The sequence below is a fragment of the Perna viridis genome, chromosome 2, assembly GCF_037379345.1.
Source record: "Perna viridis isolate PV_CMFRI_1.1 ecotype Kerala chromosome 2, ASM3737934v1, whole genome shotgun sequence".
In the NCBI taxonomy this organism is placed as follows: Eukaryota; Metazoa; Mollusca; class Bivalvia; order Mytilida; family Mytilidae; genus Perna; species Perna viridis.
In genome coordinates, this window is record NC_142446.1 from 19,480,016 (window position 1) to 19,500,979 (window position 20,964).

The 20,964-nt window shown below is 34.0% G+C and overlaps 1 protein-coding gene across 6 annotated transcripts; it reads left to right on the forward strand.

The window, feature by feature from the left end:
* The first annotated feature begins 2,063 nt into the window (after window positions 1–2,063).
* LOC148623956 (acyl-coenzyme A amino acid N-acyltransferase 1-like) lies at window positions 2,064–20,703 on the forward strand. Of its 6 annotated transcripts, none has more exons than XM_088566299.1 (9): window positions 2,064–2,749; window positions 7,003–7,379; window positions 16,134–16,397; window positions 16,643–16,812; window positions 17,810–17,923; window positions 18,180–18,256; window positions 19,625–19,715; window positions 19,998–20,199; window positions 20,473–20,703. In XM_088566299.1, the coding sequence occupies exons 2-9, from the start codon at window positions 7,094–7,096 to the stop codon at window positions 20,583–20,585; spliced, it is 1,317 nt and encodes a 438-aa protein (XP_088422425.1). In that variant the 5' UTR covers window positions 2,064–2,749; window positions 7,003–7,093; the 3' UTR covers window positions 20,586–20,703. The 6 variants fall into 6 exon arrangements, with proteins under 6 accessions (XP_088422425.1, XP_088422424.1, XP_088422426.1 ...); XM_088566298.1 differs by having other exon boundaries at window positions 2,064–2,737; XM_088566300.1 differs by having other exon boundaries at window positions 2,064–2,620.
* Window positions 20,704–20,964: the final 261 nt, after the last annotated feature.

The following is a 20,964-nucleotide window of genomic DNA, read 5'->3' on the forward strand; positions in this document are numbered from 1 at the left end:
ATCTTGATTTTTGTGGAATATTACGGAACTGGGTGATAGTTGGAATTTGTACTTTTTTATCAGAAATACACCACAAGCAACAAAGTTAGGAATTTGTTATTGGGTATTAACATTTTTTATATGTAGGTCAGTCCGTCCATCAGTTCTCCTTTTCTCATCGCAAGTATTTTGCAATGCTTAGCCTAACATACCAAATATTTACTCCATCAACCAGTACATAACCTTTCTGAATCTGCAAACCATGACTTCACACAAAAATAAACATTTTCTTAATTTGGCAAATCTAGCAAGCGGGGGCATCATTAGTGTCTTACAGACACATTTGATTTACTAAAAAAAATTAGTACTAACAAATGACGCGGAGGCTCCTGTGACAAACATGACCTCTAGTTTATTGTTGTTTTCATCGATGACTAATAAAAATGCATGGTTCTTATATCGAAGAAATCCCATTGCAACTGATAAAAAATATAGCTTTGGCATTTGAAAACCCAAACAATAGTACTGTACTGTTTGATAATCACTTTCACTTTCACTTTCACTTTTGCCTTTTACCCCTCTTGGGTATAGGCCGTCTACAAGCTGTCTCCATTTCACCATAACCATCTCCAGCCTCTCTGTAGAAACTCTTGGTCTACATGTTTTGTTTTGTTGTATCCAATACAATCTGCGTTGCTGATTGTATTTGGCCTGGAGGATGCGTTTCCAACAGGTATTTATAATTGTCTGCACTTTCGCAACAGTCGTCCTAAATTTTTCCGCACCATATAACAACACTGCCCTGATATTTTTGTTAAAGATCGTAAACTTCGTGTGTCTTTGCAGATTTTTGGAATTCCATAAGTTGCTTAGTTGTTTGAATGCTGCTCCGGCCTTTTGAATTCTGGCTTTCACATCTTCATCTGCGCCGCTTTGCTGCCTACATGGTGGTGATCTGAAGCCACATCTGGTCGTCTCTTTACTCTTACATTTAACAATGATTTAGCAGATGCAAAAATGGTCTAATTTTTTTGTGAAATGGTAAGACCAGTGTTGTTTGGGGATATTTTTGTGAAGAAAAACCAATCACAAAACTATTTGTAGCACATAGGTCAGTATATCTCTCCCCATTTTCATTCGTGGCACCAAGACCTGTTTTCCCATTATGTTTTAATTACCTTTGTTGTTACTACCAACTTTTGCGTTTAAGTCGCCTATTAGGATATTTACATCTCTTGTTGAATTTTTGTATATCATGGATTGTACTCTTTCGTAGAAAGCACTATTAATTTCATTGTCACAATTGTTTGTTGGTGCATAGCACTGGATGATATTCAATTGACCCTTTTTCCCTTTGTTCTGAATACTACTTTGATGGTCCAGGAGCTTCCCATTCGATTAAGGCTGACAGTGACGTCTTAGAAAACATCAAGGCTACTCTTTGAGTATTTTGATTGTTGTCGTCTTCGTGTCCAGACTATAGCAATAACTCTCGGCTATTTAATTTCACTTGTCCTGATTTTGTCTATTTTGTATCGCATATCCAAACAATTTCGAAATTATTGGCACGCATTTCTGCAGCTATCTGGGAACGTTTTCCTGTCTCGTGCGTAGTTCTTACGTTCCATGCCTCGAAGCTACTTGCTTTGATTGTCGACCTTTTCAGCATCATAGTTCGATGCATCATCGATGGTAAGGGAAATCTCATGTCCATATCATACGATAAACGCGATGAATTCTCAGTCCGTATCTATGATTTGGCTTTCATTTATGACAACATTCCTTCAACACCTGTGTATACAAATTTCATATCACAACCCATACATAATGCTCGAGCTGAACCATGAGAACCGATTTACTCGCGGTCCATGCTCTCAGATTTAAGTGTTGCTCATTTACTTTTGTTTTCTTGTACGAGGTTGTTGTGAGTGTGTCTGTTTTCTCCTTCTTGATGAAGCGCCATTTAGCCAATTTTTAATATTACATAGGACTGAAGTTAGGGACAGAGACTTGTGTTCAGACTGGTTATGAATACTACATTCCTGTAATACTAAGACTATGTCGCCTTCTTCTATGAGGTTGCTCATTCAGTTAAGTCTATAAACGTAAAAATAAATGCTGGCTTACTATTTTTGCTTCGAAATGGCAGTGCAGTTCTAAATTGGTTAAAACATAAAAATAGATATTAAATTTAATGTACTTTATATAAAGAATCAAAAAAGGAAAGACATGCATGGTTTATCCAATTTTCACACTTCAATGGTGAATTAATTTTGTATGTGAATAACGGTAATAACTTCCGCTCATTATGAAGTAAATTATTACATCATTTACGATTTACATAAGATGTGATTTAAGGAAGGTCTTAGTCATCAACAAAGATCCAGTTACAGATATATGTCCTTTTATTTTTATCATATGACGGACATTTAAAAAAAAAGTAGATATTTTGATTAATTCGATAACATATTAACCAGCAATCTTCATCTACTTTGAATGTATGGTATTTTTATTTCGATACTCACTGGTTCAATGTGTCAGTTTATCCTGGTTATTCATAGTTAGGCAAAAGAAAATCACCGCAGCAAACACAATAAATCAGGGTGTGGGCATTGAAGCAGCATATTGAAAGAAAGCACAGGTAAAACAATAAATTCTCTTGTACTAGTGTACAAAATGGACTAACATTTTCTTGTGAATCATATGCTGTCACCTCTAAGACCTCTTAGACCGTAATCGTCGTAGGAAGAGCGATCACGTGAGTCTTATAGTTAGTATTTTAATGCCTTACAAATAGTCAAAAATGGCGGATGTGCATCTAATAAAATATATTCATGTGATATTACAGTTTCTTTTAAATAAATAAAAAATTGGAACTGTTTTATTTTGATGCATATTTGACTTATAGTTATAGAAAGAAAGAACTACCCCTATTCTCGTACGTCGTCTTCTCCGTGTGCGATCTATTAGTCGACGCCTTTGAATTTCAAAAATGGAGATGACAATTGATTTTTCGCCACTTTGGAATAAGAAATGTATGAAAACAGAAGGAAAACGTGTACACAAAAAAGAAATCGACTGAAGTAGTTTATAGGAACATAGGAAAATACTATTAAGGGAAAATCAATTGTTTTCAACTGAATTTATTGTTTTCCATAAAGTATACCCAAAAGTGATTTTTAATAAAGCTTAAATGTATCACCAAATATTCCGAACAAGACATTTTCCGTTACTATTTTCATAATTGTTGATTCATTTAGAATCGATTTTACCTGTAAAAGTACAAGTCCGTCATCAGACCATGGAGTTTTCATATCACAACGCATAAGTTATGCTCGAGCTGCACCATGAGAACCGATTTATTCCCGGTCCGTGCTCTCACTTTTAAGGGAAGTCCTTGCTGCTCGTTTACTTTAGTTTCCTTGTACGTATTAGTTTGGTTGTTGTTGTGTGTGTGTGTGTCTTTTCCTTTTCTCGACGGACACGCCCTTTAGTCATATTTTAATGTCACATAGAACTGGTTATGGTCAGAGACTTGTGCTCAGACTAGTAATATATACTACATTGCCGTAAAACTTAGACTATGTCTCCTTCTTCTATGAGGTTGCTCATTCAGTTCGGTGTTTAAACGTAAAAATAAATACCGGCTTTCCAATTTGACGTCGGAACGGTAGTGCAGATTTAAATTTGTTAAAATAAGAAAACAGATATTGATCTTAATGTACTTAATAAAAAGTAAAGACACACATGGTTGAATTTATTTTCATACTTCAAATGTGAATCGAATGTTTATGTGAATAACGGTAACAGCTTTAGGTCTTTCTAAAATATATCATTATGTAGATGATTTATCCATGAATAAATTAGTCTAATCGAATATGCGCTTCCATATCTTATTTTCAATGCTATCTGCAGTATAGTACTGTTAGGTATAATAAATTCTCTGAAATGAGTAATCATCTTTTTTAAAAAATAGAAAAGGTTTTTTTTATTATTTTTTTTATTTTGAAAGGGCAAACATGTGAAACAAACACAATACACAAATATGTACAACAAGAAAGAAGTTCAGTTCATGAAATGAAAATAACCATAATTATGAATTATATATTACAGAATTTAATGGTCATGTATTAAAATTTATATCGATTTAGTCTATTACCGCATCCAAAGTCATCCATTTTGTAATAATTTTCTCTTTTTGTGTAGGGGATAGGTAACAAATAGATTATTTATCAATCTTAATACAAGTTTTAAGTATTCTATTCCACCATTAACACACGGATTAAAATTTTTACATCTGCACTTACAAAAATTCTTTTGCATTGAGAGGTATTAAAATACATAGCTCATCAAACAATTTTTTTAAAGAAAGCCAAAAGGTTTGAACCAGATTACATTACATAGAAAAGGTTTGCACAATTTAAAAAAAATGCGTCTATCTACTTTAATTGTGTGAAACCAACTGACAAGATGAAAAACCGACGAAATCGAAATACAAGGTCGTGAACCAAGAAAAACAAGAAAAACGTTATTTCTCACAATTCATATACCTTTAAAACAACACAAATAATAATACATAAATTACAAGTATTACTTAGTACATGTATATTAGAAAAAAATGAACAGCTTTAAAAGTACATATACATTGTGTATTGCAAACATACATTGACAAATTATGACAATGTTTTCGATTAAACTACAATTTGTAAAAATTATACACTGTAAACTTGTAAGGACACCAACCATGAAATTTCCTTAATTTTATCACCATATAAAAAACAGAACACAATTACAAGTTAAATAAAATTATGTGTCCACCTCTGATGGCCACTGTCTTCATGTTGTATTCTACTGTGCAAACAACACTGCTTCGCCTTCTATCATATCTCTTCTCAGGCTTTGCCATTTCTTTCGAATCTGTAGAGTCGGAAGGTATTCTCTCAACCATCTTTTCCAGAAGTGTTTGCGAGATACTGAAATTGCGTCCACCATTTCATTGTATAGACGACTACTTTCTCAAATATGCCTTCTAGAATACAAGAATTAGATTAGACCATCAAGATTAAGATACTAGGTGTAAGCACCTTTGGGTCGTTCACGTGATTGCTTACTGTTGTTAGAGGTCTATCATTCAGAATTTTGTTAACTTCTGTAGAAAAGTTAAGAGTTCCTCCTCGGTTAGCAGTTGATACTGATTTTAGACATCTTGATCGCCCCATCCAAGGTTTGTTTTACACAGGCTTTGTACAATGGCTGTTGCTTTGAGTGTAACTGGTGAAAGTAACACAATGGGTTGAATATAGAACTTACGACAGACAATAGTTCCCGTCTTGTAAATGGCTTATTTAATATTTTCTTTGAATTCGCTTTTTGTCTTTGTTTTCATCCAGATAGTTCTTAAAGCTTTGTTTTCAGGTAATGTTTCATCGGGGTTAAGGTTCACAACCGATTAACTGTAATACATTTCTTCTATCGATGATCTGTTTCTTGAGTCGGAAACTTTTCATTTGTGTTTGTAGATAAGTAGCTAAGTTAATAGATTGGTCTTCGGATGATACTGATTTTAGACAATCGTTTACGTAGAAATTTTGTTCAACAGATCTTTCCACTTCTTCACTGAAAGACGAACGATTGCCTCTTGCAGCTTTTTTTCAGGGCATACGTGGTGTAGCTAGGTGATGGTATAGCAATAGTTGTACAGTAGTGTTTTGACGATTTATCTAAGTCTCCGTCAGGCCACCACAGTAATAGTAAATTGTCTTTATCTTTATTTGTAACACAAACCTGGGAAAACAGAGCTTCAATGTCTGCTGCTATTGCAATCCTCTCCTATCTAATTCGTAGTATGCCACCTACTAAACAATTCTTCAAATCTGGACGCTGTAGTAACTGGCTGTTAAGTGATATTCCTTTGCACCTTGCCGCATAGTAAAACACGACTCGGTTTGTTTGCGTTAACGACTTGGTAGTAAGGTTAGTGCTATACTTTTTTGACCCACAGTCGGATTCAGCCACTTCCTTTGCGTATCCGTTATCAAAGTAATTATTGACAATCTTGGTATACATGGTCACGAGACATTTTATGCTTGAGATGACCTAAACGAGCAAGGGCAACAACTGAGTTATTTGGTAACATTGATTCCATGTCGCGCCAGGAGAGTAGCCGTAGTTTATAATGTCCGTTCTCACGAACTCTTGTCTATTCCATTATTTCAAGTGTTTTCTTGTACTCGACAGACGCACTTCTTACATTGTCACGAAGGGTATCTATTAACTCGGTTGTCCACAAATTATCAAGTTGTCTTTCTAATACCGTAGCTGATCATGAGCTTCGGTAGATATTCTTAATGCTGGCCTTTTCTGTTGTAGTTAGTTTTTTTTGATAGGAACTGCACCACGAACCTTCCGAGGTTTGTATTAAGTGCATATAGTTTACTATTTTCATTACATCAAAGTGGTAATAGAGCACCAGTAGAATCTGTACTGATTAGTAGCATTACATCTTTTGTGTCAATATCACTAGCTAAGTACGGAAATTCCCTTATATCAGGGTTTTGAGCGGCAGACCGAGTTGAGATAGGAAGTTGTTTTATTGACTAGATCTGTCTCAATTGTACTGTTACAACTATCGACGTTATTTACTTCCAAATCAACTTCTTTATTGCACCACTGTTTGAAATACAGTAGATAATTGAATCGAAACGGGCTTGCTTACAACTTTCAACTCGTTCAGTAATCGCAAAGAGTTTGGTCCGTTCCATCGTCTAATAATTTATATGTTTCACACGAGTTACCATTTTCACCTTTTACAACAACGAGAATTATTTCCAGACAATTGAAAAACAAAGGAACAGCTTTAAAAGTACAATGTGTATTGCAAATATAAAAACGATTTAGTTTAAACTAAACACATTACATCTTTTTCGATTTACTTAAGATGTACTCTTATAGGGAGGTCATAATCATAATCAAGGATCCAGTTACAAATATATGTTCAATTTTCGTATTTGTTAATTCTTATAGGGTCGGTGTAACCAGAAAAAGTACAAGTCCCTGATCAGAATATTTTGTATGATCACACTTTGATGTCATTATTCGTTATCATCAGTAAGCGATGAACATGACGATATCAAAACAACGACTTTTCAAGCTATTCTCAACATTACATAGAATAAGTCGTTCTCGGAACTTAGCAACGTTACACGTCATTCCGGAGAACCCACTTATAGATGACAAACTTACAATAACTTTAAATGGACTAAACCCAAACCAGAAAGTCACGATCGCAACATCTGTGTTAGAGAATAGGACATTCTTCGCCTCTTCTGCATACTTCATATCGGATCGAGAAGGAAATGTTTATGTTGACAAGCAACCTTCACTGGGAGGAACATATAAAGGTCCGTATTAATTTATATATTAACCAAATATAAACTTAGTTTGAAGGTTAGTATTGAAGAGAAAATACAGTTAAAAGTAAGGGATATCGCCTGTCTTCTTTAGAAAAGTCTTCCATTGTTTTGAAAATATCGTTTTATCTGTATATCAAAGAATATCAGTTTACTTTTGTGATGTTTTTGTTAAAGTCTTCTTGGCAATTTGCGGTTACATTATGTATTTTTATTTTTAGATTAGGGTTTCTATAGCGTTCTCTTTTTGCCTAAAGCTTTAAAAGTAGTACAACTACCGAAACGTCATGATGTACATGAATTCGAAACGCATGATTTTAAAACGAATATTGCTGTTACAGAGTAAAATCCTTAAAGAACCATTGCTATAGGGCCTTTTCCCCTCGACCATTCGCTGGTAGAATAAATATAAATCTATCCACCCATTGCTTCCATAAGTTAAAAATCTTTATAGTCGATTTCTAAGAGACAAAATTGCTTAATAGTAGTCCTCCCACATGTATAGCACATTCAGTATGTCAGAAATATCTCACAAACAAAGAAGTTGGTCTCATACCACTTTTTTAAAATCAAAAATACATCTCGACTAGAATATAAGGTGGATTTTGCGTCCGTTTTTATCACTTTAGAAAGATTTATTACATCCCGTCCATGTCTCAATATTTAACTGGTTACAAAATACATTAACTCAATCGCTTTTAAATAATCAAGGATGCCATCAACATTATTTGGGCGATAAATAAGGATTCACTCTACAAAAATATTACTAAAAAAATGTCGATTTAAATCAAACAGTAACTACATAAATGACTGAAGCACCAAATAACCACTCCAGTAAAGTGACTACAGACAAACGGTTGGATTCTAATATTAATATAGACGTCGTTTAACCTTCTCTTCATAGACAGATTATTGACGGTTAGGATGTTTATCCAGCTGCATTACTTATTCCTAACTTCGAGTGCCCTCAGACGCATACAATTATCACTGATATGATTGAAGTTAACTTCCCAGGGAAACCGACACAAGGCTAGATCGGATTCTTACCATCCAATTATTTATCAAGGCCTTTGGTAAATATAAACAAATAATGTCGAGTGCATATCCGCAAAGACGGACTGAGCTAGCTGCTTATGAGGAAGACATCATGGACATAAGTAACTATAACAGCACTAAACTCTATGACTACCACAAATTATTTTCAGCCATAAATGTGTCATTTCGTCATTTAAAACTGAGAAGTAAAACTTATTCTTAAGCGGACGTCAACGTTAGAAATAATAATCGTAGCTAGGCAGAGTTAAGATGTTTCAAGACGTCAAATAACATTAATAGCAAAAGATGTTGTATAAAACGCACCTGTCCATTCCTAAATATTTCCTTAAAATGTTGTTCGTCAGGGAATGCACATTTCAAATGTAGTAAACGCCCCTCCGCAACCGTTTCAGTAATCAGATAATTAATCCGACAGAAAAAGAACTGACTAAGTTGCCCCGAAAAAGATGACTACATAACTTCTCCTCACACGCCACAACTCCCGTAAATATTTCATCATGAGGAAGTGAACTGCAAGACCATTTTACTTTTTTTTCTGCTCTGGTTTGCGAACCGGTTTAATATAACACTTATTAAGACCTTTAAATGTAAAAGTAATTTTAATGCACACTGTCGGATCATAGAAAAAGAATAATGTAACGGTTTTGTGTATAAATCTTTCACAAATTAGATTATGATCAGTATAGAGTTAGCCCACTGGATATTGCCGAGAGTAATTATTCGGAAAAAGGCGATTAATCTTGGACTTGTCAACACCTCCTCATGATAAAAAACTAAGTATCAACGACCTCATGTGGAACTTGCCAAAACAGTAGGTTTTTTGTGGACGCATGCTATTGGTAAAAGAACTACAGCTTTGCATGAAATAAGTTTCACTTGTAAAGTGTCTTTTCTGCATGGTAATTCGAACATAATACATGATTTACCACCTATATTAGAAGACATGTTGATTTACTTTGTAGCACAGTCTTTGTTAGAATCATGCAAATTCTGTAAAATGTGATATACCTTAAATAGGCTATATATTTTCTTTTATTTTTGTTATAAAGTTGCTTTATAAGTCTATATGATGAAATGTATAATTATTTATTTCAATCTGTCTGCTCTTAAGAGATAATTCACATTGAAATTCCAACAGTTTCTTTTGTATTTTAGTGTGATTTACAGAGTTATCTCCCTTAATTTGGAATTATACAGTCTATTCTATATAATATTTATCCTAAGGACAAGGCTTATATGAAAAGTCATATGTTACCTACGGTTTACATATGAAAAGAAAAAAAACCAAAATTTAGTGTACGATGATATTTTGTTCTTTAAAAAATGAATGGTTAAATTTTGGGACAATTAAAGGGTCCACAATCCGTATGTCAGCAAGATGTAGTTTTGTGTTGAGATTTTATGACAGCTTTGTGTTATATATTACCCATACACTCAGTCCCAATTGGACTAGTAATATTACTACAATGTTTTGATTACATGATATACAATTAAAAATATAATTTGTTTGATTGAAAATAAGAAACTTCCCTGGTATAACAAACATATCTCTGTAGGACTCTATGTCAGTATTAACTTCTATCTAAATGACCTGGTAACAGTTAGATCTTTGTACTTTAAAAAAAATCAAAATGTGAAATCCAATAACCCAGTTAAATACGTCCTATACGACAGCTTCATATGACTGCAGGGTTGAACCTTGAAAAAGTGGGCGCTGCTGCGTGCAAGTACGCACATACTATTCAAGGTCGATACAGCTTTGAATTTTGATTGCATTGAAACATGAATTTTACCAGAATCAATGTGGCCTTTTTTGGACCTTATTTGGTTAAAATCAATCTGAACTTTTCTTCGCAGAAAAAGAATTTCACCAGAATCAATGTGGCCCTTTTTGGCCGTCATTATGTTCAAATCAGTCAGAACTGTCAAATTATTATGTGATTGCTGAAGAAAAAAAACACAATTAATCAAATTTTATTTAAATTGGTGGAAAAGATTTGAAGTAAATGTTTGTAGTATGAAAAAAAGTCAGGCCCCTGTCACTTAAAGAAAATATTCTGGTGGACCAAATAAAAGAGTAACCAGATTTCTAGCATTACCAGTTAAGTAATAGAGGCCATTCAGAGCTTTTTTTTGTAGATACATGTACATAAAGGAAAATAATACATGTACTCTTCAAATGCTGGTATTAAGACCTGCAAATCTGGGTCACTCAGTGACTTCTAATATATTGCACACATACATTTATGGGAAAGTTCATGTGTAAAATTGACAAAAACAGCAAATATCAAAGCACCCCCTTTTTCTGAGGAAAGAAATTAAAAAAAAAAAAAAACACAAACAATATTGTAATCTGCTAATCGTTGTATTGAATATGGTATTTATTCATTAAGCAAGTCATGATCTTGGTTTCTTTTATACTTCTCCAAGACCTGTCCTTGATATTGAACCAATATGTAGAGAATCTTTGGTATTTTATGAATGCTGGTTTACAAAATAAATAACGGGGGATCACTTTTGTTAAAATTTGGTAGGAGGGTGCAGCTGTAAAAACCCTCACAATCATATATTTGTCTACAAGAAGTAAATACAAATTCATGTATTCTACTACTGTGTACCAGGGACTTTATATTACACTCCATGTGTGTGTCTGCATCTTTTTGAATTATGAGTCCATTTAGGTCTGTAACAGGTTGCAGATAAGCTATAAGTCATATACTTAAATATCGAAAAAAAAAATGTAGAAAAAGCACCCATTGATACAGTATAGCTCAGAAATGACATTCAAAATAGAAAACAAATTATGACTAAATCATATATTTCAACTTTAGAAAAAAAAACAGAACCATTCTTGCGGCACTTCTGTATATACTGGTATTTAGGAAGTGCTCCCCCCGTATAAACATATCCACTTGATAGTGCATGCTTATTGTGTTGACGATATAGAAGAATATAAGCGTGAGAGTGAAAACGACATCTATCTATATACATTTCATGGAAGACTGAAATATGACGTTATACATAGAATTCAAAAATGACGTAACATAAGAGAGCGGTAACGCGTAAGAGCGCATGCATGAAGCCCGCATAAATTACTGAAGACCTTTCTCCTCGACATTTCCCCGGGGCGCGAAAAGAGAACCTTAACCTTGAAATTACATGCATTCAATAAGAATTGAATAAAACTTTGAACAGAAATAAAAAAAAAAAAAAGAAAATCGTCTTCGCAATTATCTCTTAGAGTAGAAACACTTTTATCAAAGAAATGAACAGTCTCTGAATATTACAGTCTTTGATTTTGTATTCTAACATCTCCTAGGTATCTTCTCAGTTGCAGTTATCTCCTGTGGATACAACTTCACGATCGGTCGGTTCGCTATCCATGTTTTGTACGCATGTACCTTTAGTATAAACGATGATAACGTTGCACCAAACAAGACAGATTTAAAGCCGTATGTGGCGAAGGAACTCTTCGGATTCGATGGAACGCTTAGCCAGAAAAGGCGTGTAACATCACGGTCTGTTGGGTGCAAGACTACATGAAGAAAAGCCTTCTCGATATCAGTGGTTGCTGCATACTTTTCACTTATCTGTGGTTTCCGGTGAATATGAATGTATACAGTCGTTGAGGCTTGGGCTATACTTGTTATGTTTAAAACTACAACCATAGACGATACGAATCGGCGTATTAGTGGAGTAGTAGATAATAGGAATGTAGTGAATGCGTTTAGATTCATAGCCGTTTCCATGGCTGTTTACCTTTTCTATGAATCCTCTCTTCTCTTGCTCTTATAAAATACCTCCATAAACTTTCAGTAAGTTTTCTTTGGTGTGCGACAACTTTTTCTGTTCTTCTTAACGTGATCGCTTCATTTGTTGGCAATTCTGCTGAGTGATCAATCCATGGTAACTTTGCAATGTATTTACCCTTATACATTATAGATGTTGACGCAGACGATTTCATGTTATCATGTTGCTTGTATGTATTTTTTTTTACTGATACCAAGTGATTCCAACTTCCAGAATCTCTCCAAGTCGTGATTTTAGTACCTATGATCGCCTATAATGTGCATCATGTGTGAGTTAGAATGTCTTGTGAGCGTTTCTGAAAGTAAGTAGCCTATACATGAGTTCAGATCCCCTTACTATTTCGTCCATGACGATATCCCAGTAGTGATTTGCTCCAATCAACACCGACATATCAGAGAGGTCATTTTCTGTAAAGAATGAGCTTACTTCAAACCTTTGAGATACTTCAAGTTTTGGGTACTGCAACGGCGGTTATCCTGTATTGAGATCGAAATCTTCCTTCCAATTTGATATTTAATTTGTCAGCAAGGTCTTGCGTTATGAAGAATCGCTGGACTCCTTCATCAAATATAATGTTAGCATCATGAAATACAGTGTGCGACCACACTGGAGCTACGGTGGTTTTCAAGAATATAGTAGAATTCTCCTGAATTGCAGACGTATGTAAAATAGGTGCATTGTTTTCACGTGACTCTGTGGTTGACGATGTAGCTTGAGATTCTTTACAAAGGTTGGTGTGGTGTTTTCTCTGGCATTTGCGGCATGTGTTCTTTGACTTGCACTCCGATATCTTGTGACTACCCAAGCAGTCTTCCTTGCGATTCTGTAACCTTTTTACACTCTGTCGTAAAGTGTCTGCAAAATATACAGTTCTTGAATGATTCAGTGATCTTGAGTTTGTGAAGTTCCTTGCTTTCTTTGCTACTCCAACATGAAAGCTTGCAGATTCTAATCCTCAGATATATGCCTCGGACTTGTTATAAAAGCTACACATACTCTCAAGATTGTCACTTGGAGCTGGTAGATTAAGTAAAGCTTCATGTACGCATTTACTACTTTGTGTCGCTGCATCTCCTTCTAGTAGCGATAGTAAGTACCTAAACGTCTGTACGTCAGTTAGCGTGTGGTTATGGTGGATTGTTGTCTCAAAAGAGTCCCATCTAGGGTATCACCTGCGAAAGTAGGCAAGGAAAGCTTAGGCAAACGATAATTCTGGCTATATATTGTGATTGATGCGATAGGTATAAATTTATTGAAACTGTTAAAACCTGGTTGTGTAGCGGGAAGATTGTGACAATTCGAGGATGCGGCATTATGCGTAGTCATGGCGTTATATGTACCTTGTAACAATGGTACAGATGCAGAATTAAGGTGGACAGTCTTGAAACGCAGTGTTTCTTACATGGTCTAGAAACTCAGTGTTTCTTACGCTGTTTGGCGAGTTTCTTCAGTTTCTAGAAGGATTTAGTGACGGCGGCTTTATTTCCTGCTCGGAAAGTTTTTATCGCTGCCGTTTCCGGCTGATCCGCCTCGCGATAAAGAAGAATATTAGCATGAGAAGTAAGAAAGACGACTATCGATATACATTTAATGGAAGACCGAAGAATGACAATATACATAAAATTCAATAATGACGTAACACGAGAGAGCGATAACGCGTAAGAGTGCGCGCATGAAGCGCGCATAAATTACTGAAGTCCTTTTCTCCTCGACACTTATATAACATAGAATTATATCCTTGTAATGACTTAACTAACCATTTGTCTAGTGAAACCATTTGAGACGTAAATACATTTTGAATAATAAAGTAACAGATGATTTTTCCGTAACATCTTTCTCATCTCAGGCAATAGTGACACTAACTTGTTGCGCAATATTGGGTTAGTCTAACATATAGGTGACCGATTCAAACGATTTAAAAAAATAAAGTTTGAAACTTACAATAATTGACAATCTGAACTCATTTGCACTGTTCGTTGAACATTTTATTTTTAATTTAATCTTTAAATCATTTGTGAAATAATGATGAAAATAAAGAAATGAAACATACATAATCATCAATTTGATTGTAAGAAATGATAAACACCCTTTTAAAATTGTTTTTGACTCATCTATATTGATGCGGAGAAACTACACTCACAGCTAAACGTGTAAAATTGGAAAATTCTAATATGCAGGTGTCCGAGGGACTATAGCTAGATTTATATATTTAAATTTATCAAATCTAGTATCTTTAAATCGTACATCATACGAAATATAAGAAGATATAATAATAAAATTAAAAAAATATATATATTGATATAAATACACAACTTTCTTAAAAGACATTAACACAGAATGGAAATTAAATAACCCCTCCGCAGAATTGTTTTAACCGCTTCCAATTGAGATAGACAAGGATACCATGGGGTTTCAACTTTTCATTGAATAGGAGAAAATGTTGACTGATGTGTTGTAAATAGTACATAGATGTAAAACATTGAAAACTTGTCAACTACTCTTAAAGATATTATTCGCATTGAAGTCATGAATCAACTAAGATATTGAAACGCAATTATAAAAATATGGAAGTCACCTTTTTATACCCCTTTTACTTGCATAAGCTCTCTGCCGAATATTGCTTTACAACATAGAGTGAGGGTACTGCGACGGTACATACAGTTCATCCATATTTTAATTTGCTACTGTGATCTTTATATCAGATTTCACTTACTTTTAAAAGTGCTGACATGATTTTCATGAAAACTCGGCGGGTGTTTCTAGAAAAGCAGAGGACGCTTACCCTACCGGTGCACCTGGTCCATGCTCCCAGTTTTTAGTGGAGTCCGAGTTTGCTCATTTGCTTTTGTTGCTTTGTGTGTACTATTTTTGTTACTTTGTGTTCTTTGTTGTGTATGTCTGTTTTCCATGTCTGGTCTTTGTCCCTGGATTCCATTCTTTTGATTACCTTTACATCCTTGGTTCCCTTGATTACTCAACTTAAGTGTTATTTAAATACTATTTGCTACATTTTGAGACCCAGTTATTGTGTTTTTATACCAGTTCATAAGTTGTGTCCGCATGTTTCCCGTACACAAAATAATTATGTGTTCAAATGCACTCACAAGACAATATTCGTCCATGTCCAAACCTTCATGAAAACAACTAATCATAGGTACAGCAGTTCTGTGTATGAGAAATTAGTAACTTCAAGGGGCGCAGAAATACTACACTAAAATCATTAGAAATGTTCTAATAGATTATACTAGTTTCCGAAACACAGGACAAATAGACAAATGATGCACTTAGTTTTTGTAGCCAAACAAATGGAGAATTAAAAAAAAACAAAACAAAACAAAGACAAACAAAGACAAACAAACAAACAAAAATTCCTGCAACCCCTTAATGAAAGATCAATAATATATTGAAAGTAATATAAAAAGAAAGTAGGGGTTAGAAATATCTTGATCAATTTCAATCCAAATTAACATTAAGGGATTATAAATGCTACTTTTCATACCGGGTTTGATGTCTGCGGCGATTGTAAAATTGGTACAAAGTGGGATCTTTTTCTGGTAATACGTTCATTTAACATTGTATCTAATGTTATCATATTATTTTCTTATAAAATATGATTCCCTTTTTCATGTTCTTTTAAATATACTATACGTGATCATATAATGGACTGTGTATCATGAATTGCTTCACCTGAAATCCGACTGCAACTAATTAAAAACAAGGATAATAACATGGTTCTGTCAGGAAGAGTCTGTAAACATGAGTAATTTTGACATGAGTATGTCAGATGGAGCACAACCATTGTCTACCAAATTTTTCAGTAACTCTTTATATCATATAATAATTTTCATATTATATTTTATATTGGTAAATTGAATACAGGATTTGACAGAATGGGATTATTTCATAGCATGGTCCAGGTTCCAGGGGACAACAAAAGAATGCGTTATATAAAGACTGACGTTACTACACCACAAACCGTTAAGATATTTGTGTTTAAGGACTTTGTTGCATTGGAGAATTGTCATTCATCTAACATGGAACCCCTTATGTCAACAGAAATAAAACGATGGTTCTTGCATAGAAATGTTAGTAGGGTCGAAATCAGACATGACGGAATTCGGGGAACATTGTTTACACCAGAAGGCGAGTAAGCATAATAAAGGACATGGATATAAGTCACTACAACACTAAAAAAACTTGAAAGAATGGTTTTTGAGTCATTTTTATGTTTGCTTTTTATCTTTATTATACTTATAAAAATAAAATACATTAATATAATAATACTCCAGATGATCATTCCAGACTTTTAACGATCGGGTATAACAATTTACAATACGTTACTAAAGGAGAAAAAAAATAAATATTATTCAATTACGCTTTTGCCATAGGTGCGGGTCCGTTTCCAGGTGTCATTGATATGTATGGTGTTCCCGGGAATCTGATCGAATTTCGAGCAGCCATGCTGGCTTCTAGAGGTTTTGTCACGTTTGCTTTACCATACTTTAATTTCGAAGATTTGCCGAAGAAAATGGACGGTATAGATTTTGAATACCTGAAGGTAGTGTAAGATTATAAGTTTATATTACTAAGTCCCTTAATTTGAATAATTGAACACATTAAGGTGGATTGTTGCAATTGGATTAAAAGAAGGAGTAATCAATGAATTATAGAAAAAATGCATTTTTAAGTTTCAGTACTGATTTCAGTAAAAATGATTTGTATAATAGATGTACTCAAATCGTAAACTATCAAGATAGGAAGGTTTTATCATTTGCAATAAAAAGAATGAAGGCTCAGTGTTTAAGGTACTTTTAAATTTGTAATGCTGCATTTGTTTTTTATAAAAATGATACACAAAGTCTGACATTCTTAGGAGTCAGACAGATCTGACAACTCGGTAGATGAATACATTCGAAGATCTTTGGTCTAAAACTATCAAATTATATTTATAAGCTTCACCTTCTTTTTCATTAAATTATTGTGGTTATAATTGTTGTCTATATTTATGCCATTAAATTGCTTGTCCTAGTCTCATAGTTTATTTAAGAAATATATCTCAGAGTCTACATTCCATCATTGTTTTACTACGAGCTGGTGATTTACGTTGCATTGTTTTACCCCGAACGATACCGAGGGGTTAAATAACGACATTAAAGGGCAGCCCGAGGTAAAATGAAGATAAAATGGAGATTCCGTGCATTTTTTTTATTCTTGTAGGTCTAGTTTCTTCATAATTTTGAATAGACATAGCCTATATGTTGCACGACATGTTGGTCGTGTGTTTATCACTTTTTTTTTACCATGGCTGTGAGCCACACACACACACACACACACACACACATACACACACGCACGCACAGAGTTATACTCAACTACTAGACAAACAGAAACAAAAGGTCAGCAATCAAGGTATAATTATATATAATATAGATTTAAGATTCAAATAAAGTTACAAATTTTTATAAACAAGGCAAGTATTTTGCAATTTTAAAAATCAGAGCAGCGTTTCGACTTTATTCCAATGTAGTATTTAAAAAAAACCATTTTTTTCAAAGAATTCTGTGAAATGGTTTTCTGCTTTGAAAAAAGTGAAGAAGGAAGGTGTTGGAATAATTGGGTCGTCTAAAGGAGGTGAATTGGCTTTAATGCTGGCCATCGAGTGCAAGCAGGTGAGATCATTATCATATTTTGAAAAGTGCTGTGACAATATATGACTATTTTGTCTGTTTTGTCCCCTGGAGTTACAATAACCATAAATACTAGTATCAAAGACGCCGAGAAAAGTGTATTAAAATAGCCATTCGATTACTGAAGTTTTTTTTTTTAAAAAACCAATGTCCTGTACTATCAATATTTTATTTTGTTCAATTAAATATTTCCTTGTGAAAGGCACTGGGTACGCTAAGAACATATCTTCTGTTAAAGGTGAAGTCAGTTGTTAATATAAATGGAGGTCCGGCGAGTTCTATTGCACCAGTCGGCCCTTTCACTGATTATCTTAGGTAAGTGATACCAGTCTTGTATTGCATATCCCTGTACGGGTGTACGTCAAAACATGGAGGGCATAAAAATATTGTGCATTTTCTTTTTGTCTCTTTACAAACTAATATTTTGTCAAAAGATATGAACAATGACCTATGAAATGGAGCAAGCATAACACTATAAGATGATAAGCATTATAATATGTTCCTCTGAAAAAGTTGATTTGATGAGTGCAAAACGAAAGTGAAAGAAGAGAAAATGATTATTTATAGTTCAAGACTACTTTTCTGTCCGATCTTCGTGAACCCACCGTACTTTTTTGCGGGAAATTATTTTTTCACATGTCTTTTGAAATGTTACATATGGGAAAGTTTTATTGAATCAATTATCATTCTGTTTTTTTAAATCCTGAAAATATGCCCTTCATTATACAAGTCTATGGGAATATGAATACAATACTGACATCAAGTGGTTGATAGAACAGTATGTTTATACGAATATTTTTAGAACCACAAGCTTGATGATATTCAGTAGCATATCATCACTTTGACTTCTATTACCAATAATGCCAGGTTTGTTCCCTCCTTCGATATATTTGTTATTACCCTATACTTATAATGAGCAGTCGCTATTTTTTTTTTTTTTGCAATTATTCAAATCTGTTATTTCCTTGCAGTATTTAAAAAAAACTATATGATTGTAAACTGAAATTCAAGTCTGTCAAATATCTTTTCACCTGTAGGAACATTTTCTTTTGAAAAAAAAATATGTGCGTAATTTTGCAATATTGCAATCTATTTGTAATGTCTAAATTCCTTAACTATTATATATTTGCTTGATCATTTCTTAACTCATTTTGCAAATTTTAAAACGATATCAGACTGGAAAACACAGAGGAAGAGGAATAAACCAAGAAATGACAGGAATCCTACTTATACGTGGAAGCAGGAATTTCGAAAAGATAAACAGCAGCAGTATAAACGTCATACACTCGGACTCCACTAAAAATTGGGAGTATGGACCAGATGCACCAGTTGGGGAAGCGTCCTCTGCTTTACTAGAAACACCCACCGATTTGCTCATAAAACGTCAAGTCCGGGGTGACGAAAGAGAAAAGGAGAACTATGACACGTTGAACAAATCAGTTTTCATGGATACACCCTAACGACCCACGAGTTTATGATGACGACCATAAAACTTCTGCAGTGATGACTTCAATCTTGTAGCAAAATAACCCTGTTACAAAAGCATAATTGTAAGAAAGTCTATCGTGATACAAAAAGTGTGTGTACTTACGGCAATTTGCTACATTTGTATGATTGGTATATATATATATTTTTTTCAATGAAACATATGAATTGACTTTATTTTCATATAAATTATATCAGTTTGGATACTACCAAATACAGATATGAAGGAGACTCAGTTTACTTGCTCGATGCTTTCAGTTTGAATCTGAGACAAGAGCAAGTTCTGAAGGTAATACATGTAAAATGCATTTAATTGAAGCTATTCTGTATCCTAATACTTATGGTAACTGTACAGATGTAGGCCTAAGAACTAAACTAGTGGGTAATTAAATGAATTATGATTGATTTATAAAACATAAAAATCCCTCATCTAATTTAATTTTCAAAACGGCATGATAATTGTTTTCCAACTGAGTTACATATGAATTCCGGGTGTTTTATTTTCAAGATATTTTGCTAGATCACCACAAAGAATCTAATGTAATCATTGTACTGACGTGTTTTATTTCAGACCTGGGAATCCAAAGCTAAGATTTTATACATTGTCGGTGAAGATGACCAAGCTGTCAATCCAAATTTTTCACAAATTTTACTTAATTACTACCCTCTGCACCTACGCCATAAATTACATATCAAGAAATATCCCGGCGCAGGTCATCTAATAGAGCCATGCTACACACCTGTTTGCAGAACATCATTTGACAATTTTTTGGGTGAGTACATATTTAGCTACCGCTATTAGTTGTAAGCTTGTAGAAAAATAAGAAATGATGCTTGCATGTTTTTTTTTTTATTGGTAACAAATAGTAAAAAGACAAAATAATTATTGTTGTAATCAGTTTTTAGTTCTTCCTTTTTTATTTAGGCAAAAACCGTGTTAATATATCAGAAATATATTTGGTTTTAACCAGTTAATTAAGAGTCTCTGGATATAGATCAGTAAGAAATCAACCTTGCACCGCTAAGATTCAATTATTTCGTTCAAGGCGCTACGGTTGTTTGGGGAGGAAATATGGTTGATCACTCTAAAGCCCAGGAGGATTCGTGGCAAGTCTTACAGACTTTCTTCAGATCAACTTTATCCATATCGGACAGTTGACCATCAAATGTGAAGCTGATCTGTATTTGATACAAGATCAAGGGATGATCTTAGTTAATTCATTTTTTACACCAGTCTGAGAAAGAAAAAAAATAAAATAAGATGTTATGAATAACGATGTCAGTTTTGAAATGACTATTTCATGCAAATTAAGTTTGCTGTGTATGATGGTACCAGTCGATTGTATTGTATTCAAAAGGTCGGTATAACATTCCTTATAGATGAATTTTGGGTTGAAGCTACTTACCTCAGAAATTAATCATCTATGACATTCTTTTGTAAATTGACTAACACTGACAGATTCAAGTTTTATGCAGCTTGCCTCGGCAAGACGCTAATGAGTCTAATCAAAACAGTAAGAATGTTTTTTTTCTATATC

Coding starts and splice junctions, on each gene's coding strand:
- LOC148623956 (XM_088566299.1), top strand. CDS start 7,094: ATGAACATGACGATATCAAAACAACGACTTTTCAAGCTATTCTCAACA. Junction 18,257..19,624: donor CCTTTCACTGATTATCTTAG/GTAAGTGATACC, acceptor AAATTATATCAG/TTTGGATACTACCAAATACA. Junction 19,716..19,997: donor GACAAGAGCAAGTTCTGAAG/GTAATACATGTA, acceptor GTTTTATTTCAG/ACCTGGGAATCCAAAGCTAA.